Source organism: Zootermopsis nevadensis, unplaced genomic scaffold, assembly GCF_977971745.1.
Source record: "Zootermopsis nevadensis isolate Lab colony 2312 unplaced genomic scaffold, Znev_1.0 Znev_ptg000029l, whole genome shotgun sequence".
Taxonomy (NCBI): domain Eukaryota; kingdom Metazoa; phylum Arthropoda; class Insecta; order Blattodea; family Termopsidae; genus Zootermopsis; species Zootermopsis nevadensis.
In genome coordinates, this window is record NW_028259161.1 from 4,060,958 (window position 1) to 4,085,586 (window position 24,629).

Below are 24,629 nucleotides of genomic sequence, written 5' to 3' on the forward strand. Positions count from 1 at the left end.
ATGCACATTTTTTCAATTATATTCTTTGCAATTATACATATCGCATTGTCCTTGATGGTCGTTTATTGCAGATAGAATCCCAGTGTTGTAAAGCTAATTCCTTTACATAAAGCACTGTACAGGTTCACAAAAATCGTTTTCTTGTATTTTGTTAAATATGTGCAATATCAAGAGTTTTAAACAAATATAGTTCATAAAATCTTTGTAAACTTAATTATGATTACCGATCTCTATTTTACTCTGTGTTGCCATGGTGCAGGTTCACCTTAACATCCTCAGGTTCGCTGCATATCAGGGACACTGTGACCAATGATGGGTTTGCTCGCTTCTACTGCCAGACTGTGCACCGACTGACTGGAGAGAAAAAACTAAGCATGCCAGGACAGATCATCATCAGCCGTGAGTTACGGTGATTTGTCATGATTCCCATGAAAATATTTTCATTGTTCTTCTTCCAAGCACAAGTGCCAGCGAGGAAGTACTTTCATTACATTCATACTAGTATTCCCAGTTATTATTTCTTTATGTGACATTTGTGGTATTAAAAGCTGCCTGTAGTTCCACGGCTCACAAGCTTCAGTGACAGATGATCCTGAGAATGTTTCCTTAAGTAGAAAACCTGTAATAGTTGTTCATATACAAGTATCTATGAGTAATTATTCCTGTTATATTATTACATCTATCACAGTAAACTATGACATGTATACCATGTATGATCAAAAGATTTCTGTCTTCTGGGTTGTTTCGTAGTCTGGTCGATGTTAACCAACGTTTCAGATGTCATATTGCCTCCATCCTCAGGGCGATGATTATGCCAATAGGGTGTGGGGGGCTAGATTTATAGGTGCCGGAATGTGAATGGAATAGGTTGCCCCGAGCCAATGGGAGCAGACGTGGGAGTGGACCAATAGGAATGCGTGGGCGAGTGTGAGAGAGGGAGGGCTCGGGAAGTGCGTCCGGTGGGACATGGGAGTTCGGTTGAATGTGGTCGGGGCCCTGAAAAGGGCCAGGTTAGTGGTCTGGATGGTTCTGGCGGTGCACTCTTGCTCGCTCTCAGAGTCCTCCATTAAAATTCAATGGGGAATGATTTCTTTTGTATCTTAATCTCCTAACACACTTTCTTCCTTTTCTTTGTCCCTTTTGTACATTTATTACCTTCCCTCATTTCTTCCATATTTCTTTCCCATTCCTTAAATGTCTCAGACTTTTTGTCCCTTTTAAACCTTCTGATTAGTTCACAGGTTATAATTATAATCTTGTGTACAACAACACTGTTCCTTTGACCTATTCTGGATCAGCAAACAGATTTTATCATTGCAACATAAAATGACAATCATGATTACCATTAAAAATTAATGCCTAAAACCATTTGTCTGAATATCCCACATTTCATTCTTACACACCACCACAAATTCACATTAAACCCTTTGTAACACTAAAATAAACAGTATCCATGACACAGAATTTTCCTTATTCATTATTCCTTTGAAATTATCTATTACAGGTCTTACCAAAGTTTCATGAAGCCAAAGAACTACATTGAAAATTTGTTTTTGTTGCCATTAAGCACCATTACTCAAAAAAAATTTATGAGCCATGTAACATGTTACTGTATATGCCAGAACATTTTCTGCAACATCCACACCCATTTAAATATTTTTTCTGTGAGAGCATACTTTGAAGGCATCAAAGCGGAGCAAATTGGCTTTTGTATATCAGTTATTATATTAGCTTTGTTCTTGTTTCTGTTATTGTGATTGCTGTGCTGTTTCAGAGCCTGAGGGCAACATCCCACCCCGGATTGAGCACTCCATTCCTATTGTGAATGCTCGGGCAGGGAGTCCCACTGACCTTGTTTGTGCTGCTCAGGGTTCACCCCCTCCCACCTACAGGTCTGTCAGATCAAAGCCATCATATACTTGCAATATGCACTGCACAGTCATTGCCTGAAATTGACAGCATACATAGACAGACGTTCATCTCTGTCAGAGAACGCTATATTTCCCTCATAACATTCTATAACTGTATCTGGAAATATTTTTGATCCTGATCCAAAAGGCATTCTTACAGTGTATAAAAAATTCTGACATCTTTTTTTTACACGTCTCTTGAACTATGTCCGTTGTCTCAGTTTTTTTAATTATGTTTCTGAAATTGGCTTTATTTCCTTCATCAGATAATAAAGTCCTGCTGTGTTGGGCCCTGGGTATTAAAGCTAGAGCCCAACCTTGGACAATTTCTAAAATGTAGTAATTTTATAAACCTAGAATAATCTGCAAAGTCCAAGAGATGCGTCATGAGCAAACATTTTTATAGTCTCACTTTCAAGCAGATATTCATATAGTGTACTATGTCTGCAGATGGTACCGCGACCAGGTCGGTGTGCTACAGGAGGTGGGGCTTGGTATGGTGCTTGTACGCCCCTTACAGTCTGTACTTCAGTTCCCACGTGTTCAGCTACAGGATGAAGGTCGCTATATCTGCGTAGTGAGCAATCTGCTGGGTGAGGATCGCCGTGAGATCACGCTTAATGTAATCACGCCACTGACGGCCCACATCCGCCCACAGCAGCAGACTGTGGATGCAGGCACCCCAGCCATGTTCAACTGCTCTGTGCAGGGAGGCGGTGAAGGCATACACATCTCTTGGCTGAAGGATGCACACCCTTTGCTGGAGAGCCCCCATGTCAGCATTATGCAACAGGGAGAGGTGCTGGTCTTGAGAAATGTTCAGAAATCAGATCGTGGCATGTACCAGTGTATGGCACGTAGCGGTGATGAGAGTGCCCAAGGTAGTGCTGAGCTCACCCTAGGAGGTGCGTTAGTATTTTTCATAATGCTATTACAATTGGACTTTTATCATTTATTATTAACAGGCTTTAAATCTGTAACTGCACTGGTTAATATATCAAACAAATCAGAATAATTTAAAAATTCACTCTGACTAACATACGAGTACCTTTTTTGAATATATGTCATATTTATAATCAATAAATTTACCAAATGAATTTTCATATTTGTGAAGGCTTGTCCATAATCTTCATCAGATGAAAGTGATTATTGATTTCGAGTAGTTACTATGTTGCTGTTTTACATTACATACCTATTCAAAAATGATTGCAGTTAAAACCATAATTAACATACAAAGGTTCAGGATCTTATATGTAATTAATTCACCTTAGAATTTTACTCAGCCTCCACATTTCCTTTGTTAAAAGTAGAAAAAACATTAAGTTCACAGCAACTTTTGCTAAAGTCAGTCATTTCATTCCAAAAGTTATGAATAGAAGGAACAGATTTATATGGCTATGATACTACAAGCTTCACTTTCCTCCTCCTATTCCTTTATGTTTTCTTCTTGCTTCTATTTCTTTTTTTTCTCTTTTTTTCTTTTTACCTCCCTTTCTACCCTTCCATCTATATTTTATTTTTTATCCATTCCTTCCTTCTTCTCTATATTTCTCCCACTTTCACTGCTTCTTTATTTCTTTCCTTCTTCCTTCCTTCCATGCTGCAGTTCTCTTTTTTCTTCTTTCATTTCCGTAGTCCTCAGTGTGTTCCAGTTTCTCATGTTTCCCGCTGTTACAGCCATATCCCCTGAGCTACAGTTAACGTTCATAGAGCAGACCCTGCAGCCAGGCCCACCAGTGTCACTGAGGTGCTCTGCCTCGGGGAACCCCCCACCACGTATCACATGGCTTCTTGACGGAAGTGAGCTCATGCCCCGAGGCTATGTTCTGGGCAGTTACCTGGATTCTGCAAGCAACGTCATCAGCCACCTCAACATCTCATCCGTTCGTGTACAGCATGGTGGTCTCTACACCTGTGTTGCCAGAAATGTCCTTGGTTCTGTTCAGCACTCCGCCATGCTCAATATTTATGGTAGGTTATCCCTAAGGCAGCATAACCATGCATACAATGCTTCAGGCATTCACAATAAGTTCTGGGAAGAACTTAAATGTTTAATTTTTAATTTAAATATCTAGAGAGGCAAGTTAAGATTTATAGATATGTTTATAATCTTTGACCATGCCATATTTCACATGGTTATAGAGGCTAATATTAAGGTTCAGTTGTATTTGTGGAAGCATAAAATTTGCATCAAACAAGAAAAATGTAAAGGTTACACAGGTACAGTTTTACAAAACTAGTAGTTTCAGTTGGCTCATGAATGTTAAAAATATGGGTGATGAAAGAAACTGGTGGTATAAAAATATACGTTTCTGTTTTGAGTTCCAGAAATAAGTGGATGAGCGAGTTTATTGGACAAGTAAACAGACACATGAAGGAAAATTAAATATTTTTGTTCCAAAAAGAAAGAAAGGATAGAAGTCACAAGATTGATCATATTTGATCAATGGAATATGAAAGATACATAAAAGAAACATTAAAATACAGGATAGAGAAGGAAGAGATTATTGAAGACATCTAAAGAGAGCCAAAATATCATGAATATTATCTCTAGACAGTCTACTTTATGCTGTCTTGACACCCGCAGACAATGTTGTAACCCTGTGTTTCAGTGATTGTACACATATTACAGGCCCTCCTTCTGCCCGTGTACCGCAGAACCTGACTGTGGTCGCGGGTCTTGATGTATACCTCAGATGTCCAGTAGCAGGATTCCCCATCTCCAGTGTGACGTGGCAGCGAGCTGGTGATATTCTGCCCATTCATCTCAGACAGAGGGTGTTCTCCAATGGCACGCTATTAGTCGAACACGTTGAGGGTGCTACTGACAGAGGGGAATACTCCTGCTCAGTCAGCAACCAACAAGGGCAGTCAGCTCATGGCAGACTATACCTTGATGTTATGAGTACGTATCCTGACTGTAGGTTATAAAATAATAGGAGCAACTGGTGATTCTCAGGTTTTGAACGCTATGTGATAATGTGTGTATAGTAGATTATTTCCCAAGATTGAACCATGTGTGTTAACCTCATAATGCAAGGAAATTAATACTTTGTTATAAACGTGTAATTGCACTGCACCATAAACATAATAAGAAAAATAAGGAAAATCATAATATAAATAAACAGATAGATTAATTCAGTAAAAGTCTGATTTTTTTTATTTAATCTGAAATATAACATGTAGCGTGCCGTCTCAGTGGCCGCGTGGTCTGAGATGTGGGCCTTGTGCCGCTTGGTCACTGGGACCGTGGGTTCGATTCCCACTCAATCCCTGGATGTCTGTCCGCGCTTTTCTGTGTTGTGCTGTCCTGTGTACAGATAGAGGCCTTGCGATGGGCCGATCCCTCGTCCAAGGAGTCCTACCGAATGTCTATAGATCGAGCCAACGAAAAGTTGGGACCCGCAGTGCTCAGGCACTTGAAGAACGGGTTGTCAAAGTATCAAAGTATAACATGTAGCAGGTAATTCCATTATTGCTAACACAAAAGATACTATAAAACATTACTGGTTCTTATGTGTTTAAAAAATGTCATACATTGTTCACAGAACCACCACAAATTGCCCCATTCCAGTTCCCCAGCAATTTACAGGAAGGAATGCGAGCTCAAGTGTCATGCAGCATCATATCTGGGGACTTCCCCATAACAATCACGTGGCGCAAGGATGGAGGTCCATTGTCTCAGGAGGCAGATGTACAAGAACAGCAGCACCAGTTTGTAAGCAACCTGATGTTCAGCAATCTGGCAGCCCGACACTCAGGACATTACACCTGTATTGCCAGTAATGCTGCAGCTGTGGCCAACTACACTGCCAAACTTATTGTTAGAGGTACAAGTTTCCAGAAGGGCAGATCATGATGTGATGGTTTATCCATCTTCTTATATTGTCATCTGTCATTTGGTTAATCCATTATCATTTACTCATGTCCAAGAGTGTAGTTTATGAACAAAAGTGGGTCTGGCATGTAGTTCCAGCTTGAAAGAAATGAGCATGAATCATTATATGAGGTTATTTTGGTTATTATTTAATCATATAGATCAACCTGCATCCCAGTAACTTTAATAGGAATGGAGGCAACACTTTGAGTCAGACCTGGTATCCGGTAAAAAAATGCTGAAGCAATCTGGTCAAAACACCAATAGAAAGCATGGCCACGTAGCATGAGCTATTGACTCCACCCACTAGCTGTGATTGGCTAGGGTCTGACCATGAGATGGGAGATGATCGCAACATCAAGTCACATCAGAAACTTGATGTGGGGACAGAGTTGGTCCCTCAAGCATCAGTTTCTTCTTTTGACCAGTTGACACGGCTGATTGCCTGAGAAGATTTTATTAAGTTATGTCATTGCAAAAGCTTCAAATCATATTTTCTTCTGTCATTTATTTTGTTTGTGTGTGGGTATATACTTTTTCTAGTTATTCTAAATTTATGTTAGAATTGTCATCTTTTCAGTTTCTACAATAATAAAATCCAAGGGAAAGTGACATTTATATTCCTGTCATAATGATTCTGACAGTTAAGTACATGGTTTAGGCTATATATAGGCTCTATGTTGCAGTGGCCCCAGCATGGCTGATTGAGCCCCAGGATATCTCAGTATTGTTCCAGCATCCTGTGTCTTTACACTGTCAAGCCAGTGGCTTTCCAACACCCGTAATAACATGGATGAAAGCCAAGGGTTAGTGACATTATTACTCTCTTGATTTTTGAACATGTCAACAACTGTTGCTTGTCATTACTCCTGGTTATCTTCTGGACATAGTCCATTTTCTGAGGAGTCTCGTAAGTGCATTACATTTTATGAGTTATTAGTACTTCTGAAGTAAAGGGAGTAGTTATCACTCACTAGTCTGTAATCCAAAGTCTCTAGAATAATGTTAAAAAAAAAAAATTAAGGTTGTGTATTTTCTTAAAAATAACATCTCAGAAAGGAAAAACCTAATACATAATGAAAATAACTCAAACTGTTGGTTCTAGTCTAACTCATGTTGGCTTAACCCTTTGAGGTCAAGTGGTAAATATACATACCAGCTGCTTTAACAGACAGTACCTTTGCATTTAGTATTGATAGGTTATGTATCATTATCAGCGTAAACAGTATATATATTCCAAAACAGCATTCAGAAATTGATCATTGTAATGGTGACAGTGTTTTGTTTTTGTTTGTTTTTTTGTTTTTTGTAGTATGAACTAAATTCTTAAATATTATGTAGACAAGCTTCAGCTATAAAGGTTCATTTGGTTTGACATAGTTTCAGTCAGTGTGATTGTAGTAAGGGATAATTTTTGAAGTGTCAGAATCTTAAACAAATTACCTAACCTAGCATAACTGACCTGCTACCAATGCATATGGGTCACTCCAAATAACCTTTAAAACTTAAAAGGAAGGATGATCTAATGAAGAGAGGGAGGCTGATGGCTTTAAATATTACATAACACTTAAACTACTGCTATAATTAATATATTGATTGTTATAAAGTACCTAATTTGTAAATATAAACATAATTACCATATAAAAACTCAGATTTTTACAGGTGAACAACCTGGTGACTATATAACCCTGGAGTCTGGCCCCCGACTTGTCATCTCAAGTAATGGTTCAGTGCTGATCAGAATGGTTGACCCATCACATGAAGGTCATTACACATGTCAGGCTAGCAATGGTATTGGGTCTGGCCTTAGCAAGGTTATTTTCCTAAGAGTAAATGGTGAGTATATACTTCATAATTTTCAGACAATTTTGCAATTATATCGTTATAGTAATTTTTATAAAACATTTAGGGTCTCTCATATATTGTTTTTCTGTTGGATTCATTCTACAAAATATGTTTATTTTGAAAGCAACATAAAATCTGCAGCCATCTTCCTGGACCTGCCCAAGTTTTACCCACTGTCCCATTAGCTGTCATTGAATCATTTCTTGTGGACATACTGCCAGTGCTTCCTTGTGTTTGTTGCAGCATTAAAACTTAAACAACATTACCAGTACTTCCAAACAGTAGTTCATTTTTCCATCTGTAACAGTGAACAGTATAAACATTTTTTAATTCCATTCCATGGTATACATTCATAAAGCTTTTGCATATATTATTTCTTTCTTTGTCAGGTTTTGAAGGTGACCAGCGACTGAACAGACAGATGCTTCATTTAATACTGATATGAACATGAATTAGTTTTACAGAATAATTTACACATCAGTCTCAATAGGTTTCATGATCAGAAATTTTCCTTTCAGTTCCAGCACATTTTAGATCACGGGCAGTAAACCAAAGTGGTGTAGCAGGAGAAGGAATTGTGTTGGTGTGTGAAGCGGAAGGAGATTTGCCCCTGCATGTAGCATGGTCAGCATCTCACAGACCTCTAAATCCTACCCACACCCAGATTACGGAACGACAGACACCCAATGGAGTCACAGCAGAACTGCATTTGGACTCTTTGGCTCGGAGAGATGCTGGTCCATATCGTTGCTCAGCTTCCAATGATTTTGGTCAGGATGAGATGATAGTTTACCTCGCAGTCAAAGGTGATACATTTATCAATATGAATTTTGTCTTAGTAAAATTCCATTTTACATGTCATAAGGCAAATGGTGTGTGGTCATTTGGTAGTCAGTGGCAATCACAGACACGTGAGTAGTAACTAGCTATGTAACTAAGTATGAAACAAAATCATTTGAGAGCAGCCGAGTGCCTTTGTTTCATTCTTTCATTTCATCTTACAGCATATGACACTATGTTATTTGCCTGTAATAATTTCAGAGCCACCAGAGGCCCCAGGACGGGTCGACGTGCAAGAAGTGGGAAGTCGGTGGGTGAGCGTCTCATGGGGGGCACCATACTCAGGTCATGCTCCTATCTCTCATTATGTAATACAGTTTCGTGAGGAGGAGCCCACACTGGGTGGAGGAATGAGTTCATGGAACAATGTTACTGTTGGAGGCAACATTCACAAGGCCCGCTTGGGTACCTTGAGACCTGCTACATCCTACAAGTTGAGACTACTGGCTGTCAATGAGGTTGGGGCAGGGCCTCCCAGTGAGTCTACTCTTGCCCTAACTTTGCAGGAAGGTGAGGATAATAGAAGTGATGAAATTTTCAAGGACTCACTAAACACTTCACTATCTAACAGAGTTATCTTCTTTATTTATACAGCTCCCAGTGGCCCCCCAATAGATATATCTGTTGAAGCAACAAGTCCAGAGTCACTTCACGTAAAATGGAAGGTGAGAGTAATTCCAAATAGTGTGCAGTAAATTATGTCCATGTCATGACATACATATTATTATATCATGCTGTTTCTATATGCAGCCTCCCTTAGTGAGTTACTCCAATGGAGAGATCCTGGGATACCAAGTGGGGTACCGGGAGGTACCAGGAAACAGTGCTCCATCCACAGCCCCACAACAAGTGCGTACAGTGAGAGGACACCGCTTGGAGGTGACACTAACCTCTCTACACCAGTTCACCCGTTATGAGGTGACAGTTCGAGCATTCAACCAGGTGGGGTCAGGCCCTGCCTCACCAACACAGTCTGTAACAACATTGGAGGGTGGTAGGTAAATATTGCATGTCTTTTTGTTTTCTTGTGCACATTGTCAGATTGTTATAAATTAAAGTTGACTCACCATGCACACACACCATATTCTGTAGTTCTATATGCTGTAGCTATGTGATCAAAAATGTCTAGTTTTTGGTATTCATAGTTTTAAACTGTTTGAAATAATTTTATAAATTATACTTTTATGTGGTTATTTTGACAAGTAATTCAGAATGGCAGCATGTTTTAAGGTATATAATGGGTGTAAGCACATATCAATACATCATTTACTGTTTGATGGCTCAGTAATAACACCATAAGACTTGAGTAAAATGCATAATGAAATTAATTTTGTTAACTTGTACCAGAATATTTAACTTCTTGAATTTTTCACAATACCCAAAAATATTTCAGATAAATGTTACAAACTTTAGAAAGGTAAACATTATATGTTGTGAACCGGTATTTCATTTTACAACCTGTTTTTGAGAGAGTTGAGGTAATTTGTAAATAGTGGCTGGGCAGGTATGCATCCCTCACTTTGGTTAGAAGTATGCTATTAAATATTATGAAACATATTTTGAACAACATTTATAATGCTTGCGTAGATGAACATTGTACATTACAGTAGGCTGTCAATTATCTGTAAGCAGACAATTATATTTCCAAATTTGTCATAGTTTTTTTTTATATAAATCAGTAAACTAAATATAAAGAAATTATTATGTGCCTTGATCTCATCTCTTTAGATGTTGAAACATTTCAGTTGTGCATGCTATGGACTTCATCTTCTATTTCATCACACACCTTCAGACTTTCTCCTTTATGGCCTTCAAGAATGTATCACTCACCATATGCTTTACTTTTCCTTTGTTCCTACTCTGTTTCAATACTGCCAGTCTCTTAGGCATCAACTTTTAACAGCCGCTTCGTGGGACAGTACGACAAAAATTATGAGTGTATAGTCAGATTTATAAACATTGTGTGTAAGTGGTGTTTCATTTTAACATTTTAGATCTTACACTACTTCAGCGCTATTAACATTTTAGAGCTATTCATGAAAATGTAAGGAAAATATACTGTTGAACAGGACTTATGCAAAAGAAAGTGGATGAGAATAACAACGTTAAATGTTCTCAAGAAGAAGCTTATACCATTAGATGTTGCATATAAAGTAAACGTTTGGGGTATGGTAAAGCAAATTATCATAATCAGTCATGAAAACAAATATTTGTAGACAATGAAGAGAATAAATGGTTGGGTGTTCATAAGGAAAAATATCTGCTGCAGAATTGGTGTAGCCTTGAAGCAGACAGTTTACAAGCAATGTGCAGTGATTATGATCACTGGTTAAGATCAGACAATTGAAAGTGGCAAAATTTAGGATGATGAAACAGCTGGAATTTCAGAAAGCATGTCAGGCATTCATGTGCTCCTGACTGAATGTCTACTTAATTATTTGAAACAAGATAACATGCTGTTTTCCAAACATTGTAAGCTCAGAACTACCACAAGATAGTATTAGGTATAACTCTAAATCAACTAAAAGTTCGATGATTTACATGATGGTTTTAATAAAATGAAGTGATTTGTTGCTATTTTTACCCTGAGTAACTTTCATGCAATTGAAAATTACATTCAAATCTAAATAACTTTAAATTTCTCATGCTTTCTACATCCACACTGCCAAGTGTAATATTTTCAAATTTACATATATATATATATCTTAGTTCCAGACATGGCACCACAAGACTTGCGCTGCTCTGCATTGTCTCCACAGAGTGTACGAGTGAGATGGGAACCACCACCAATTGAACATCATAATGGAGTCATTGAGGGTTACAAAGTTTTATACAAGCACATCAGTTTTCAAGGAGGTGAGAAGCATGAAAACCTACTCAAAAATTTGAAAGACCCAACACCTTAGCATCTAAATTGTAATGTCTAAATCATCCAAATAAATACTCCTCAAACACACTTCCCAACAAGAATGAAAGATTTACCACAATAATGTACAGCGTAACTTTATATTTCCCCTAATGAGTTATAATTTCCAAACTGCATATAATCAATGTTCTAGGTATGGGATCAGATGTGGAAATAAAGAAAACAACAAATCTTGAGACAAATCTTCATGGTCTGGCCAAGTTTGCAAACTACAGTGTGAGAGTGCTGGCATTTACTACAGCTGGTGAAGGAGTCAGGTCCAATCCAGTCCACTGTACCACAGAGGAAGATGGTATGTTATACACAGCTAGTATTTACTGTGAAATCCCATACTTCTAGTCTTTTTTAAACCCTGAGCTTTATATGAACAAAAAGAACATTCTTACTAACTCTTTTAATTGAAAATAGAACATTGTTGATAGTTTACAGTGCTTGTCTGCAACTGTGTTTGCTATATTTGTAAAGGTAAATTATATTCTTTGCTATCAAAACAGCATAATTAACCCTACCTACATACATTCAGATTTAAATCTCAAATTTTTTAACTTCACAGTTCCTTATGTGTAGATCAGGAGTTCTCATTTTTAGACATGGGGACACCTTTCACTCTTCATGGGCCACCACGTTAGAAAAAGGACTGTTTATCAGACTAGGATTTCACAGTTGGAGCTAATTTGTGTTGGTTTGGCATTTTAGGAAGCCTTGTATAAAGCAGGAAGGAAGATAGGATACAGGCATTTGGATGGGTAATTTAGAGAAAACTGCACAAAATATATTGGAGGTTTGCAGGTTGAAAACCTCTGGCACACATAATAGTCAGTATTAAAGTGCTATATTGTATTATGTTTCCCCATGCGAAGGTATTGCATTATATTATATATTATTAGACTCCAGGGTCTTTAATTCAGTATACAGTGTAATAACAAAGTAACATTTTTGCTAGCATTGAAAATAATGAATTAATAATATGTCAGCAAAAGAACTGAAAGAAAATTCTGAAAGTATAAACTTTATTAATCTGTTAAGGAGAAAAACTGTTAATTAAAGATACATGGCAAGTGATACGTGAAGAGGTCTTATCTGGCGAAGTAAGACCTCTCACAGACATGAAAGAAGAAAATAGGTATTCTGTCTGCTCTGTCATTTATTTTCTATACAGTGGTTGTACAGACTTAGTTATGTCCCCCCAGTGAAAATAAAATAGCTATAACTTTTACATTCTGTGTTGTGTAAGGATAAAGTGTAATGTGATATCCTTCCACTGAAATGTCTACAGTAAATGATCCTACCCTTATCCATCTGATATTTTCTTGTTTTGATTTCCTTTTTAAGAAAATTATTCCCAAAATGTTTATTTTTCTAACAGTTCCAGGTCCACCTGAACAAATCAAGGCACTAGTAATGACATCTGACAGCATTATGGTTGCCTGGACAAGACCGCTGGAACCAAATGGCAACATTATCAAATACAATGTGTACTACCATTCATTGCTGCGCAAAGTAAGCTTCAGAATATTTTTACAAAAAGCACAAGACATACTTAGATGCTCTGCATGAATTTTTTATAGTTTAACGAACATCATGAAGAAAGCCCTTACTGAGAACCTGGCAGTTCCTTATCTGGTCAGTGGATTCCCTGCTTTCTCTGATCCTGAAGGTTCATTACCATATTTACAAGAGCCTACCACCGATCACTATTCTGCCAGATTAATCCAGTCCACTCCCTCACACCCTAGCTTGGTAAGATCCATTTTAGCATTATAATTTCATCTACACTTAGATCTTCCAATTAGCCTCTTGCTTTAATATTTTTAATTAGAATGTTTGGTGAAATACTTATCTCTTGTGCATGCTACATGCCCTACCCAACTCATCCTCCTTGATTTGATCATCCTAATGCAGTTTTCTCCAGTCCCTGTAACTTCATTCTTCTATAGTTAGACTGCTATCCTCAACACCCTATTCTGGAACAGCCTCAGCCTGTTTTTCCTTTAATATGAGAGATTGATTTTCACATCCATAAAAAACAGTACACAAAATTAGTTTCATTTATATATTTCAGTCTTCAAATATTTATATAGCAGAAGGGTGGCAAGCATTTCCTACATTTAATCTGATCTTAATTTCTTTATAAATGAAATTTTGATGTTACCATGTTACCATTACCCTCAGTGGCGGCTCATGAGTCTGAGCAGTGGTAGTGCTGCACAAGGGGAAAAAATCAGAATAGTTTTTCAACACATAACTATATAAATAAATGAAAAGTAAATTTACATCAGGAGAAAACCCATACATGCTCGACAATGTTTTAACTATTTGTAAGTCCAGAAGAGCTCTGGAGCTCTTATGGATGGGCCGCCACTGTTCCCCCTGTTTACAAATTAAATATTAAAAGTTTTTTACTGCTTCCCAGGTTCCGCCCTAACATTATTGAAATTGTTGCTGCTCTAATCTGCAACTGTCACTGTACATAATGTGTGTTATTTTCCTTTGCATGCATTTACAATAAACTCAGAAGTAAGACTAAATTGTAGCAGGAAGAAACATAACAAAACAATTCCTTGACTTGTTTCACTGTAATTTAAAAACAAATGTGATCTCTAAGCTCTCTCACTTACCAGGATATTGCTTCCACCATAATCTCCATATATCACCATTTTACATATGCAGTCTGACATCACTGCTATTGCATGGAATAATGTTTCTTGATTTCCATCACAGGATGAGCATAAGGAGACTGTGTTTGGTGACAGAGAGCTGACCTATGAAGTTCGTCGACTCAAAGAATTCCAGCAATATGAATTCTGGGTGACTGCCTCCACAATAATAGGAGAGGGACAGAGCAGCATCAAGGTTCCCCAAGCACCAGTCTCCAGAGGTGAGTTTTCAGTGTTTGTACCTAGTTCTCTTGTGAAGTGCACACACTTATCTTCCTGATGCTGGAAGATTTTTCACTCCCCCCCACCCAACATAAGCTCTTCAAAGTCAGTTCATGTAATCACAGCATGTTTATTAGTACATATTTATAATTTGTTTCTTTTATCTATGCCTTGGTTTAACAATTAAGTGGCATCTTTCAGTATTTCCCTGTTTGAAAAAAAAACTCAATATCAAGAATCATAAAATGGACAAAGAATTAATTTTTGTAACATTCATTACCGATAAGAAAGTTCTGAAGCTGGTGTGCTACTTGCTGTGCTTTTTGTTTTGCAGAAAAAATTGTCATTTACTATCTTCATTATAGCAGTAAGGGTTAATCCCATTGTTCTGTTTTATTGTTTCTTTATTTGGTTTTACATTTTTAAATGTAATTCATTTCTTCAACCAGTCACACAAGTATACTGCTTAATCTCTAGTCAGAGTATGTGGTTATTCCTTCACTATTTCAGTCCCAGCACGGATAGCTTCGTTTTCTCGACGAGTGGTAGCAGGAGCAGGTCAGAGCATTATGTTAGTATGCCATGCTGTGGGTCTTCCTGCACCTAATCGTAATTGGCGTGGTCCCTCTGGTAACTTCATTACCCCATCGTCAGGGAACAGGCATCAACGAGTGCTCCCAGATGGGGTATTGACACTTGGTCCACTTAGGCCAGAAGATGCTGGTAACTACTCCTGCTTGGCAGAGAATGTTTTTGGTCGAGATGAAATCACATACGGGATAATAGTACAAGTTCCTCCTGGCGCACCTCATCTGTCTGTACCTGCCACGACAACTCGCAGCCTGGCTCTGCAGTGGAGACTACCAGATAATGGTGGGAGTCCAGTAATTGGTGAGTTTTGTGTGCCTTATTTTGTATATTGTATTAAACACAATTTGATCATCAGAAAATTTTTGAAAGTGACTCCATTCTTTTCTTATTAAAAGAAAACAAAAAATTTAAGGGTCTAGTACAAAAAAAATATAAGTCCAGTCTGGGTCAAAATTTAGTTTTACATTATTTCATGCACAAAAAGAATTGCCTGATATATTGATGGAAGAATAGCCCGACTCAAGTCACAGTTACACTGTTACAGTAAAAATGGTGCCACACTGTGTTGTTTTAAGGAGGAATTTGAATTTGTGGACATGGTTTCTGTTGTGCTTCAGAAGTGTTTTAACCCTCATGCTGTGCATTATTCTTTTACTGCTTTGCTAAAAGAATGTAACTTTAAAATAAAAATCTTAACTCATTATAAGGATTATTCTATTATGTTCATAGGTAAAGGTGAAGTTGTCATTGATACTTATTATATACCATATGATAAAGACATATGGGGTAGTGGGGTAGTATAGCTTCACTCTTTCTTCATCTCAACACTAGATGGAGGTGCCTGGCCAATTTACCTACAGTACCCATTGGACAGGAGATTGGGTGTGGTCCAAAGCCAGTTTGGATGCAGCGACTAAGAGAAAAGTTGTTTGCCCCCTGATAGGAATTAAATCCCAGCTTTTCAGCCTGTAGTCAGCATTATAATGATGAAGCTACTGTGGCTCATCTTACTACATACACATCAATAAAAATCACATCAACTTATCAACATAGCAACCAAATTCTGAATATTACATTAACAAAAGTTAATTTTATTATTATATTACAACCACTTAACACTGAGAAACATCACAAGTATCAAAATAGCATTCAAAACATAAAATTCTTCATGCTAGATGGCAGTACTGTGCAGACCAACAATAGTGAATGTTTATAGCTGAGAGTGTAAAATCAAATGTTAACCTAAAGGTAATAAATAAGGCTTGAAGACTGCCATGTACATGACAATCAGCCTTTGTGTTCCGTAAAGAATTAGGAATTTATTGAGTAAATGAGTAATTTTTAGCCCCTCAAGATTGGCTGTTCTCCAAGAAGTTCGTCATTTAGTCTGTCAGTCAGTCAGTTAGAAGTTTTGTTATTATTTTGTCCCACAGGATACACATTGAGCTACAAACGAGAATCTGGGGAGTGGCAGGAGGTGGTGCTGGACCCAGACCGGAAGACATACACACTGGATGGGGTAAAGTGTGGCTCTAATTATCAGCTCTTCCTCACAGCAGTGAACTCGGTTGGTAATGGGAAACCAAGTTCTGTTGTCACTGCCACCACTAAAGGAGGAGGTATACACGTAATATACCCCAGATCTTAAGTGTTATTTCAGAGTTAAGTTAAAAGTATGCTGGTCAAAATGAATATTGTAAATGTAGTTATCTAATGCTGAAAATCAATGTGATTATTATGGTATGTCATTACATACATCACAATAATATGCTATAAAACTGCATGGATATTGTCTCCCACCCAGACTTTCAATCTTAATGTCCACAGCACCCCGAGTTCCTGCACAGGATGATCTTCTGTTGGTAAACTCAACATCAGTCACATTATTCCTGGAGTCATGGCCTAGTGGGGGTTGTCCACTGCGGTATTTTATTGTGGAGTATCGTTCTCGGGGCCAGAAAATATGGACACTAGTTTCTAACAACCTTCAGCAGGAGGAGCTAGTAATACCTGATCTCACCCCTGCTACATGGTATGCAGTACGAATTGCTGCACACAATGATGCAGGATCCAGTGTTCAAGAGTTTCTGTTTGCCACAAAGACAAGAACAGGTGGTGGGTATCAATATAGCACTTTTCAGTGGGGATATACAACTCTGATATTGAAATTGTAAATGTACCCTAATATTTAAAATATGAGAATTTGCACATTTAACTGAAATAACAGTAAATGTCATTTACTGACTAACTACAATTCAGGTAAATCTATTGTATAATACATTTATTTTTAAATAACTTAGTTGTACATTAATATTCACCTTCTGAATTCAATTTGTTTCAGAAACCATTCTTCCAGAAGTGGTGCCAGACGTGTCAGAACAGCAGGGTACATTTTACGCTCACTTAAATGTGATAATTCCAATCATATCTGGAATCATCTGCACCATAGCTGCATCCATCTGTGTGTGTATCATCATCCATAGAAGGTAAATGCTGTGTGTTCTTGTAGAAAGTGTGGCACATAGAATTGTTCAAGAACTTTATAAGGATATACACAGTTCTTTTCCACTAATTTATTCTCATGCATTGTCTGAAGCACATATAAAATGTTTGAACCTGAATGAGTGGATCAATGTAGACACTTCGGAATTCTGTCTATATTATTTATGCTTTTTTTAAGTTAAAGTTGGTGAGATTTGAATGGGTAAATGCACACAAGGTTTACTGTCATTTTTGTTGCTCATCCCACCAGAATTTTTGTGCATTACACCCTCAGTTATGAAAGAATATTGTAAAAAAAATCTGGTATTTCCTAGTGTTCAGCAATGTTTTCTTTGCCATTACTGTACCTACCAATGGAGTGTACAAATGCTACATTACCGACCATTTGTGAGAAGATTGCTTTTATTGAGTTCTTGATGCATGTGACCTCAATTATCATAGCTTACACTTTTCCTGCAAGTATTAAATTGACACATTTTCTTTTCTGTAAAGAATTACACATAGGGATTTTGAAGTTTCTATGATGTGTGAAGTACTGGATTGTTACATGATATGACTTTGGTGAAAGACCTGTGAACATTGTTATTAAATGTTATTTCTGTAAGTGATAAATTAGGACCATGCATTAGGTGAGCACACTTTGTAGTTTTTAATAAGTACTGTATGTCTGGTGCCAACTGATTTATTTGCATCAAAATCAGTGAATTTTGTACAAATGTCTTTTTGAAATGGCTTAATTGACAAATTCCTCATTGAAATTAACTCCTGAATAATTTTCTCTAAAGATTTCCTCTTTTTTACTGAGCTAACATGGACATGTATTTATTATATGACACAGGCACTATTCTGGATATAAACAAGGTGATCCAGGATATGGGGCAAAGTCCCTGGCTGAACTAGAGAACCAGCGCAATAATGATCAGCAAGGAGGCACTCATGGTCAATCTGGACAGCTCTATTCACCATCTCCTGCCAGGAAGGGAGACTCATCACTCAGTGGGCAGAAGGGAAGCGATACCTCTGGTATGAATATAACTGGCATGAATATGCATGTAATACAAGATGCAAAATATGTGACCATACCAGTACATACTGGTATTTGGACAAAAAAAAATTCTGTATATGATCAGACAAGCCATATAATAAAAACTAAAAAGTATTTCATCCTGAAGCCATAAATTGTAAGAATGTGTACATATATTTTGTACACTGGATATCTTATTGAAGCATAACAACATTTTATTTCAGGTACAGAACACCATTGACACTGTAAGCTTGCATCATCACATTCTTGTTTTTACATCAGTGTCGAGATGAGTTCCATAACAAATCCCAGTTTAATGATTCCAGATATATTGCCACTGTCACATTGCACCAATAAAAATGTACAAATTAATGTTCCATTTACTAAAAAAATAATGTATTTCCCCAGTAAAAATATAATACTCACTTGTGTCCATCTATGTCATGTGTGTGGGCATTTATGTAAGTGCCACCTAATTCTCTTCATATAAGTTTTTTTGGAAAAATTTTAATATCATATTATGCAGATAATAAATTCAGTTATTTTATACTTTTGGGAGTTATCCTTGCTCTCCTTCAATTTAAAAAAATAAGTATAATGTCATGGCAATGTTCCACTTCCATTCAGTAAACAAAATATAGCCGACACAGGTGTTTGTCTTCCATTTATTTAAAGAAACCTAATGGGTATGTTGATAATGTCTCTGAATGTTATTATGTCTTACAGGTTTTTTTATATGATGATAGTTTTAAACAAAACAGTCTGACCCAAGAGATTACAAGATGGAGTCCACATACTTTCAAAATACTGAACTAAATGTCCTCAGAATTAGAGGACTCAGAATGTGGTATGGTGTCTGTTAAAGCTATCACAGTGAATTTGGATCCCAAAATGGTAGAACAAGAAAGGGTTAGCTCTGCACCCAGCTTAAATTTATAAGTTTTCTGTTCTGTGTCAGGTCATCCTTATGTATGTAACAACATTATTGCACAAAATAATATTCATTTGAGATTCATCACTTAAGCAAATCATTCTTAACTAAAACCATGGATGAAGTTCATGTGCTTCTGATAATGTGACACAATATGTAAAATTATTATGTTGGTCTTTGTCCATTGTCTGTTTTATTTCTGTTTAAAACCACATGCTTTAGAAGTTTGTTGTATTTCTGTCTTCAGGTGACAGTAGGGGAGGACAAAACCCTACTTAATCATTTAAGGCTTAAACTAGCTCAACCAGAGCACCCAGCAGCTTAGGAGTTTGTACTCCCTATGATCACCTGAAGACAAGTAGAACCAACTTCTGATATATTGTGATTTGAAATAGATAGAATCTGACAGAATAACTATACACATTGAATCTATGAATCAGACTCCTTGAGAAGTTGATAGTCAGTCAGCTGGTGACAGGTAATTATCTACCTTTTTTAGGACCCAGAGGCTTATTACCATGTTCATTTGACTGTATACTGAGCCACATAAATTGAGCCCATACCTTCACACTCTCTTATAAAAATTATATTTTATAAACCTGGCTTGGCAATAATTGCATCTCAAATGTAGGTGCAGGAAGTTTCAAAACTTAGTTAATATTCTCTGTATATGTAATTACTAAAAACTACAATAAACTCTCCATTATCCTTGCTACAAGAAGCTTTTAATTTCTTGTAACAAACTTCCTAGTATTAGAACCCAGAAGTGAAACACTAATATGTACAAATTTAAGTGGCTCATCAACAGGTAAGGAGGTCCTGCATCATGGCCTCCCACACACAGAGGCTATATACATTGAAGCACCTTCTCTTGCTTTAATAAATGCCAATGTTGGTATAAAAACATTGAAAATTAGAAGTGTAAACTAGGCTTTCAGCATGTGAATGATGTTATAAATATAATTACATGATGAAGAGCAAGAGAATTGCAGAATCAAGAAGACTGGAACCACTCTTACAGAACTTGTAAATGGTGACAACAAAGGAAATTAAGATTAAGAATTACTTATTATAAAAAAACAATGTTTCTGTTTAACATGTCTCTCTGAGAGGTCTATAAGTTTGTGGTTTCTATTCCTTAGGAATCCTATACACTACATTATTTCTCAACAGGTTCTGAATTGGGTGATTTGGCACATTTAAGACTGCTAGATATACGTATTTTATGAAGTGGAAATCAGTAGATAAAATTGCAACTTGTTTTGTGTGAATATGATTCTGCACGGAACATAACATAGGGTCACACTCAGTCACGTTGTAATTCTGAATGTCAAAAGTATTTTTACAAATTTACTGTGCCTCATTTTGGATTTATTTTGTTGTGCTGCAAGAAACATTTCACCAGCAATAATGAACATTTGTTAATTTCATTATTACTAGACATAAAATGCATAAATTGGGTAGAACTTTGTAAAAATATCTTGCCAGATTTCATTTGTTCTGAAAGCCTTGCTTGTTCAATGTGTTATATCAGTTCTGTGATTTTCCATCAATATTATGCTATAAAAATAATTGCAAAATAAGTTTAATATTTTATACAAATTGTTAAATGAGATTATTCTGGAAACTAACCTATTCATGCTCAGTTTTCTTACATTAAATATATATTGGCATAATCACAAAATCCATATCTTATGCTGCAATAACAATATATTTCAAAACAGGCTATGGAAGTTAACATTTATATCAGAAATATGAAAGACAGTGCAGCACTGAACTAAATCCCTACCTTTTTTCTCTTTAAATTCCAGATATGTATTACATTATAAATAATACTGATTAAATAACTACAGTTTGTTATTGTGATTAGTTTTGTTATTATACATAAAACAGACATACATTAATCCTTTTAATTAACATTATGATACCTTACATAAAGAACAAATCATGATATTGACAGAAATAAATATTATTTAATTTATATTAGTGTCTTGAAAGAGGAAGTACAGTAGATACACATAAGTGGCATTGCATAACATTTTTTTGTACTGATTGTAGCTTCCTGTAATACTATGATAATGTGATGAAGAGTACATGACTTGGTCCAGGTCAGGACTACGAGATCTGTCCTTATGCAACATTCAGCCTGCCTGGTGGTGGGGGTGGTATCAACAACACTCAGACAATGGACTACTCAATGCAGTTCCAGACATTCAGTCAACAGGAATGTTACGCAGGTCAGCCACGACCCAGCACATCTGGGTATGGTGGCAGCAAGACCAACAAGGACTACTATTCACGTGTTCGATCAAAGTCCAGCAGCACATCACATGCAGCAACAGATGGCAAGATCCCAAGGACCTCTAAGAGCCCCCCAGATGGCCTTAGTCTTGGTAAGACAGGATGCCATTAGAATATATTTGTATATTTTACTTGACTGCAATTGTATTCAGGTAACTTAAAATATAATGACTGTATCATAAAACCTTTGACTGCCTGATTAATATATCAAGAAAAGGATGTCTTGTATTCTTTTACAATAAATATGTATTTTGTACTCAGAAAGAAGGGCTAACAAATTAAATTTACTTCCTACCAGACATCAAAAATACTAGTATTACTGCTCTCTGGAGTTTTTCCATCATTTAGTATTGTGTTCTGATTGAAATACTAGATGATAGACAACTTGGACATCTTTGGTTTCTGTTTTTATGTTTATGGGTAAGTCAAGATAAGAAAACAGTATTAATGTAATTATTTATCTCTAGTGAAATTCTGAATTCCACAAAATGCTGGATAACAATGTAATTTCCCATATACATATTGTGACGTAGATTGGTTCTTACGCCCTTTATTGTCAACCCTTGCTGTTTGGAGTGTGCTAACTTTTGTCCGATCCGACAAACACTTTTACATGGGGATTCACACACACTAATCGCACGCTCAACGCTTTGCTCGGTCTTGCTGCCGCCGTGCCCTCCAGCTTACTCACTGCATGGTGTTTCACAACTCGGCCGCGCCCAGGAATGTGACTTTGTTTATAATCCCCCTCCCAAGATGTTGCAAGACCCAGACCAGGCAACCTGAAAGTCAGGCAGCCCCTCCCCTCCACCGTGAGTCCGCTGCACTCACGGCGACACTTCACAATATACTATTTAATTTCTGTAGTATGTATGTAATTTAAATATTTTCCAATAGGACAAACTAGAATCATCCTTGTTCATTCATTACTTAACCACACCCAAATATATGGTGACTTTTTATATATAAAACTAACTCTATAGTACATGACTTATGCAGTTAACAAGTATTTAACTAGATACAGAATTCCTTGCTTGCTTATAAATAAATGAGTTCGAAATATATTGTTTAGAAAGAACTGCAATAAGCAGCTATGAAAGGCTTCCTGCATCTCATAGGATATGGCATTTGAAGGTTTATCAGTGATAATAATGCTCATGTACAAATAATAATAAAATCTCAATTTACAAATCACAGAAATATTTTTGTGGTACAGTCGTTCTATTTAAAGTTACCAGAATTTGCTTGTGGCTTGTGTATGAATCGAAAATTCCTTTGTTAGCTTGCCAAGCATAACATACAGATTCCACACTTTATTTAAATGAATTACACTGTCAGCTGTCACAAGATTATTTTAAATAATAAGATAGTCCTGACATATTTGGACAAACTATTTAATAACAGAATGCTAACTGGGGATTAAGTGTTGTTCCAAGCCCCATAATATTCAGTACTAACTGACTAATTTATGAAGGGATTAAGATATGTAACAAAGATGTACACAATATATAATAATGATGGATAAATCACAATGCTGATATAATGTATCTTTATGCCTTGAACATCCTGTATTTTAGTGCATTAAGTGCAACAGGGGAATTTAACTTTATTGAATTCTACCAGATTTGATGTAGCAAAGGGTTAACAAGGTGAACATAAATGTTATGTTCTGCTTCTTCAGCTTTATTAGGCTCCAACCTGTTCCAACTTCATAGCCATTTTGTGAATGACGTTCCTTTTGTTGAGATGGTTGATACCTTAACAAAGCCACTAATAACAAATTCCAAAAACCAGTTGCTCAGCCCAAACAAAAGGTTATTTATGTCTTATTATAAATTGGCAACCCTTGTTGTTTGAAGTTGCCCAGAGATATCTCATAGGTTTCTATTTTGCTTAAGAGTCTTCATTATAAAATGTTATATTGTCCATTTAATAAGTGTATTATGTATACAAGATCATGCCCTGCTGTTCACTGCACAAAAAAATCAAAGCAAACAATCATAGGTTTCAGTGTGGGTCTCTGACATCTATCCTCATCTTCATGCTCAGAAATATTACAAAATTACAGCACAGTCTTTGCAAGAATTTTGTAATTTAAATATTTATGTTTTGTGTGTGTGTGTAAGTGGATGTGTTTACTAATGTTGGAAACATGAACACTAAATGCCAGTCAGCGACCAACGGCACTCAAAGTTTCATGCACTTTGTAATCAACGTAACTTTCCTTCACATAGACATTGATCATAAAATCAACTTTTGATCTTGTATTAGCTACATTTTAGGAATATTAACACCCTCTCCTAATTCATATTTTTTCCATTCCACCGTATAACATTATTTAAGGTACTGTCCTGGTCTTTGCCTAGTAGAACTGAGGAAAATCATGAAGATTCTGTATTAGGATAGTTGGTGACCTGACCAAGATTCAGACCAGGATCTGCCACAAACAAGTCAGAAGTGTTGCCATTTGAGCCAGCTTGGTTGGTCACTGTGTTACAGTCAGATAAATATAGTAATTAACAACATGACTGTCTTACAATGTTTTCCTTTTAAAATAATGTTAATATGACATCTTCTCTTGAGCTGGACAAAGTATGCAACTGCTCTTAAAATGTTGGCGAGATTGTGCATCTGAAGCCAGGAGATTTGCTTTATCTTTGGCCACAGCTTGAAGTTCAAGGATAGCCAGCCACCTACTTCGGTGTGTCATGTGTAACCTGCACTTTTATGCACACTTTTGAACTTACCTGCATGTAATTAGGAAATATGATGTTTCTCACATGAATATATGAAGAGAGATTCACTGTTTCATTGTGTATGTGTATCATCCTATTTTATAAATATTTTATTTAAATTCAGCTACATACCACACTACTATCCTCCTCTAATCACACAAGTGTATTTTTGAATTAAAGTATCGCCACAGTGGATGATTATCCTTAACCACCATTTTCATGAGATTTTGTAGCAGTTGTCTCTTTCCCTTTCATAAGGAATGGCAAT

At 36.7% G+C, this 24,629-nt stretch overlaps 1 protein-coding gene across 9 annotated transcripts in view; it reads left to right on the forward strand.

The window, feature by feature from the left end:
* Nucleotides 1–24,629, forward strand: part of LOC110835771 (cell adhesion molecule Dscam1-like) — a 312,906-nt gene that overhangs the window by 280,906 nt on the left and 7,371 nt on the right. For 5 of the 9 annotated variants that reach the window (XM_087358016.1, XM_087358019.1, XM_087358017.1 and 2 more), the window contains exons 7-28: nucleotides 260–399; nucleotides 1,775–1,892; nucleotides 2,361–2,815; nucleotides 3,588–3,881; nucleotides 4,543–4,815; nucleotides 5,459–5,740; nucleotides 6,474–6,593; nucleotides 7,450–7,623; nucleotides 8,151–8,438; nucleotides 8,674–8,982; nucleotides 9,067–9,137; nucleotides 9,223–9,466; nucleotides 11,182–11,328; nucleotides 11,532–11,690; nucleotides 12,765–12,898; nucleotides 14,120–14,276; nucleotides 14,788–15,168; nucleotides 16,302–16,487; nucleotides 16,696–16,983; nucleotides 17,210–17,354; nucleotides 18,209–18,393; nucleotides 21,434–21,718. In XM_087358016.1, the coding sequence (XP_087214142.1) occupies nucleotides 260–399; nucleotides 1,775–1,892; nucleotides 2,361–2,815; nucleotides 3,588–3,881; nucleotides 4,543–4,815; nucleotides 5,459–5,740; nucleotides 6,474–6,593; nucleotides 7,450–7,623; nucleotides 8,151–8,438; nucleotides 8,674–8,982; nucleotides 9,067–9,137; nucleotides 9,223–9,466; nucleotides 11,182–11,328; nucleotides 11,532–11,690; nucleotides 12,765–12,898; nucleotides 14,120–14,276; nucleotides 14,788–15,168; nucleotides 16,302–16,487; nucleotides 16,696–16,983; nucleotides 17,210–17,354; nucleotides 18,209–18,393; nucleotides 21,434–21,718 (4,835 nt within the window). The other 4 variants (XM_087358022.1, XM_087358024.1, XM_087358023.1 and 1 more) reach the window with 4 other exon arrangements.